This window comes from Arachis ipaensis, chromosome B10 (assembly GCF_000816755.2).
Source record: "Arachis ipaensis cultivar K30076 chromosome B10, Araip1.1, whole genome shotgun sequence".
Classification (NCBI taxonomy): domain Eukaryota; kingdom Viridiplantae; phylum Streptophyta; class Magnoliopsida; order Fabales; family Fabaceae; genus Arachis; species Arachis ipaensis.
Window position 1 is genome coordinate 9,866,369 of NC_029794.2, and position 5,160 is coordinate 9,871,528.

The window sequence follows — 5,160 nt, forward strand, 5'->3', positions numbered from 1 at the left end:
TTTTCGAAGTATAAGAACCGTGAATGGTGTTACTTATGATACATTTTAGGAGGCATGCTCTGCCATAGAATTCTTGATAGATGATAAGGAGTATGTTTCTGCTATTAAGGAAGTCGCCGAGGTAGCGTCCGCTGCACAGCTAAAGGGGCTTTTTGTGATGTTGTTGCTATCTGGTTCCATGCGAAGGCCTCTGTCAGTTTGGGAACAAACTTGGGCTTATTTGTCTGATGATATTCTTTATCGCAGAAGGCATGAGCTGCAATATCCCAGTAAGAATTTTGTTCATGATGAATTTATTATATGACAAGTAGGCGCACACGGACACAGACAGTGCAGAAATGATATTATCGTGCTAATATTTATTAATTATCGTTAAACGTAGATCTAACGATGAGTCAATATGAGTTGCAAATATTTTGTTTGTTGGAGATTGAGAAACTATTGTAGAGTAATGGAAAATCATTGAGAAATTATGCTGGCATGCCAGTTCCTAATAACTCTTTAGTCTCTCAATTTAGCAACTTGATGCTGTTGCGTGAGTTGCAGTATGATACTGTTTATTTGACTCGTGAGCATGATGCAAATGTCTTAAAGTTAAATGAAGAACAGAGGGTGGTCTACGATAAAATTATTGATTGTGTTTCGAATAAGAGGCACGGATTCTTTTTTGTGTACGGGTTTGGTGGCACTGGAAAAACTTTTTTATACAGGGTTTTGTCGAATAGATTGCGATCTGAGAAAAAGATTGTTATAAACGTTGCTTCTAGTGGTATTGCTTCTCTGTTGTTACCTGGTGGTAAGACGGCGCATTCTATGTTCTATATTCCTGTTGATCTGACTGAAGATACTGTTTTTCGGATTAAGAAGGATAGTGCAAAAGCTGAGGTAGTCCGATTGGCCGATTTGATTATTTGGGATGAGGCACCGATGACTAACAAATTAGCATTTGAAGCGCTCGATAGGACGTTACGTGATATAATGGTTTCGGTCTCTGATAGGAATAAAGATTTACCTTTTGGTGGGAAGGTGGTCATTCTCGGTGGTGATTTCAGGCAGGTCTTGCCAGTTATTCCGAAAGGTTCTCGTGCTAAGATTGTCATGGCTTCGATAAATTCTTCTGTCCTCTGGAAATATTGCGAAGTTTTGCGTCTAACGAAAAATATGAGGTTAACAATGGGATTGGAACAATCAACTCCTCAGGAGTTAAGGTCATTTTTAAATTGGATACTTCAAATCGGTGAAGGTCGATGTGGAACAGTGGTCAATGATAAACTTTTTGTTGATATTCCTTCTAATCTAATCATTCCTGTCTTGGAAAATCCAGTGGAAGATATTGTAAATACAATCTATCCGAATTTTGTTCAGAATTTTCGTGATCCACATTTTTTCCAGGATAGGGCAATTCTGGCTCCGACTGTCGACAATGTTGAAGAGATAAACAATTATATAGTTGACTTGTTGCCCGGTGAGGAGAAAAATTATCTCAGTGCTGATTCGATATGTGGTAGTGATGTCTATTCTGATGTTGATGTTGATTGGATAAATGTTGAATTCTTGAATCATATTAGGTGTTCTGGTCTACCTAATCATTCGTTGAAGTTGAAAATAGGCGTGCCTATTATTTTGTTGAGGAATATTGATCCAGCTGGGGGTTTGTGTAATGGGACCCGACTTGTTGTGCGAGATCTAGGGAGAAATGTGATTGGTGCGGATATTGTTTCTAGTAGCAATGTTGGGGATAAGGTTTTTATCACCAGAATGAATATGATTCCCAGTGATACGGTTATACCGTTTAAATTCCAACGTCGTCAGTTCCCGGTTTCTCTGTCGTTTGCGATGACAATAAACAAAAGCCAGGGTCAGACATTATCAACAGTCGATTTATTCTTGCGTCGTCCTGTGTTTTGTCACGGTCAACTTTATGTAGCTCTTTCCTGAGTTAGGAATAGAAATGGTCTTAAGATTTTACTTTGTGATGATGGATTAGTTGATCCTATTAGGACTGAAAACGTTGTATTTACGGAAGTTTTTGATAAGATATAATGTAGTTTTTTCTTATACCTTCCAATCTTATCTGTATAATTTATAGTTTTGTTTTGGTCTATGTTTTCTTTAGAGAGGGACAGTTTCTTTGGGGTATGTCTAAAATTGTCTCAACCATTTTGTGTGCATTAGATGCACCATTTTTTATGAACCGTTAGATTCTATTAAATGAAAATCAAAGGATGTTATGAAAGAAGAGTATTCATACGATTTATAAATATATAATATATTAGTATATATTAGCATACGCGTGGTTTCATCTCCGATGTGGAGAGCTATCCGCGTTTCAGGCCTGTAGACATCCAAGCTGGATGTTCTTCTCCAGCGTGGCTTCTCCTCAGGAAGGGTGCATGTGCTCCTCTCTGCTTTCGCCGTCAGCTGTCTTTTGTCACGATTCCTTCACGCAAGCTCCCTTTTTCGTGGATTTAGTTGATCAGGTAATCATCAAATCGAACCCTAGCCCCTTTGTTTTCATCTCCTGACCTGCTTTCCTCTGCCCTACCAAACATTGTCTACGGCCTCTGTTTCTTGGGACTTTGGTTCCCTGTCATTCATTGCAGGTTAGGGATTTTTCCATAGAGTCTCAAATTGAAGATCTGCAATCAATCAATCAGGTACACTCTTCTGGTCCCTTTACTTCCAAACATGTTTTCCTGTTCATCGTTTTTCTTTGTCTTCATTGTGTATATCCTTGTGATCAAATTTCGTATCTCTTACACTGTTAATCCAGATTTTACTGTCTAGAGTTTGTGAATCTGCTAATTTGCGAATTGTCTATCTGGCTTCGTATGTTTCTAGGTTCATGTTCTTTTTTACATTCTTTGGAAGTTGCTGTTAATTTGAATATGGTCTATCAATTGGATTCATCTTCTTCATTTCATTGTTTGCAATTTGGTGTTAATTTGATTATCATTTCTCCTTTTGTCAGCTGTTGAATTTTTTTTTGTATGTGGTTTGTCTATTTTATCAATTTTTTTGGTTTTTATAATGATTAGAAAGATGAAATTTCTACTTATGTTTTCTTATATTTATGGATCATGATTTGGTTTTGTGAATCATTGTCTAGGTATGGAGTTTCTACCTAATCTATTTCCTTAGCGGTGATGTGATTGGCAGAGTTTTTCCAACAAAGTGAGTTTATAAATCCACCCTCTCTTATTCGAGTTTTGCATTCCCATTTTTGTTCTTATTCAATAATCCATTTGAATTGTTTGTTATATTGTTTAATTTTATTTTTGTATTTTTTAATAAAAATTATTTTATATTTCATCTCTTGCATTTCATAGACATAAAGTTATGTGTGCTGAATTTAATAGCTTCATTGAGAAAGGAATGTGTGTTGTGACACCAAATTGGCATCACGGTCCTGTGTTATCTTTCTTTGAAAATGTCTTCTGCACATATAATGATGTTCTGCCATATATAATGTATCTTTTTGAATAACATAATGTAAGAAATTAAATTATTTTATATTATTTAAAAATAATTAAATTATTTTATTTTATTAAAAAATATTTATCAATAGTTAACTTTGTAAAAAATATGTTATTGTATAATGTAATTTTTTATTTAAATATTTGTAAACATACATTTTATTCAAAATAGTATATATAATATTAATTTAACAAAATTAATTATTATACAATATTTGAAAAAACGTATAATATTTTCTTGTGTAATTAAAGGTAATTGCTCGAAGGAGTAACATTTAAAACCAAACAAATTTTGTTTGGTTAGCCGTGTTTTATATTCATGGAAAGAGAATTTTTTTTTAATCATGAAATACATAAAAAGAATCTTATTTAGGGTAATTTAATAAGAATATCACTTGTCACTCTCTCAGTGTTCATATAATATTATAATTGGCAAATTTTGTCATAATATAAATAAATAAAAAACAAATATTTATCTTTTTATAGAAAGGAAAGTTAGATGATACTAATGCAAATTTGCTTTTAATCTGTCATAAAAAAATTTGATTTTAATCTGGATTAGACTCTATCCATACAATTTTATTTTATTTTCTGTTCTTTCTAAAAAATTTGTTTAAGTAATATATATTATTAGTAGTAACCTTTTTATAATGTCATAGATCAATTTTTTTTGGCACCTGTTTGCATAATTTGTAAGAAATAAGGAAATAGAAGTTAGAATATACCTTTTTACTTTTATTTTTAATAGTTGAACACGTAAAAATTTATTCAAAAATAATTTAATGATTACCCATTAAAAAAAATCATCAATCATAATTATTTTAAAATGATCATCCAGATTTTATGTATTAATTTTTCTTGGTGTCTTCCGTCTTCTATTTTTTATTATTATTTTAGTTTTAATATTTAGGCCAAATTCTAATTTGATGTCTAATATTTTAAATATTTTATTTTAGTTCAAAATAAATTTGGACGAGTTTAATATTATTTCACTATTAAATTTGATACAAATTCTTTGTATTAAAAAAGCATAATAACCAAAAGTTTTTTGTAATGCTTTTTTTCCTGTACAAGATATCTCAAACAACTAACAATCAATCATCAGTACTCCAAAATCAACTAAATTGTGAGTACTCTGGACAACTTGATTGTTCATGGAATATGATGTGGTTTCATATTCGGTGTGGAGAGCTCTCCGCATTTCAGGTCCGCATACATCCAAGGTGGCTTCTACTCAGGAGGGGCGCAGGTGCTCCTCTTTGCAATGCTAGGAGAAAGAAGGGCTAAGCGTAGGGTTTAGGGTTCGGATAAATCATCATCTCTGACACCAAATCCGTGAAAAAATGGAGCTTGCGTGACCAAATTGCGAGAAGAGACAGCTGAGCGACGGAATCAGAAGGAAGCACATGCGCCATTGAAGTGGGCTTGCCACGTTGGAGGAAAGCCTCCACTTGGAATTGGAGCCTGCCTGGAATGTAGGGAGGTCAAAATTGATGGTTTATATTTTCATATTTTCATATTTTGCTTTAATTTCTTTTTTTCGTTTAAAAAGCCATTTTTTAAATACAGTTATTTTATCTAATATCAAAAAGTTACTTGACTATGTCTTTTCGAAAATATTAAATTTTATTAAAAAACTTATTTATTTTTTAATTCTGATATTATTTTTTTCAAAAAAAAAAAA

At 32.8% G+C, this 5,160-nt stretch overlaps 1 protein-coding gene across 1 annotated transcript; it reads left to right on the top strand.

The window, feature by feature from the left end:
* Positions 481–1,938, top strand: LOC107620091 (ATP-dependent DNA helicase PIF1-like). Its single transcript, XM_016322310.1, has one exon. It carries the CDS (start codon positions 481–483, stop codon positions 1,936–1,938), a length of 1,458 nt encoding a protein of 485 aa, XP_016177796.1.

Excerpts from the sequence above, each read along its gene's own strand:
- LOC107620091 (XM_016322310.1), top strand. The coding sequence starts at position 481 with ATGCCAGTTCCTAATAACTCTTTAGTCTCTCAATTTAGCAACTTGATG.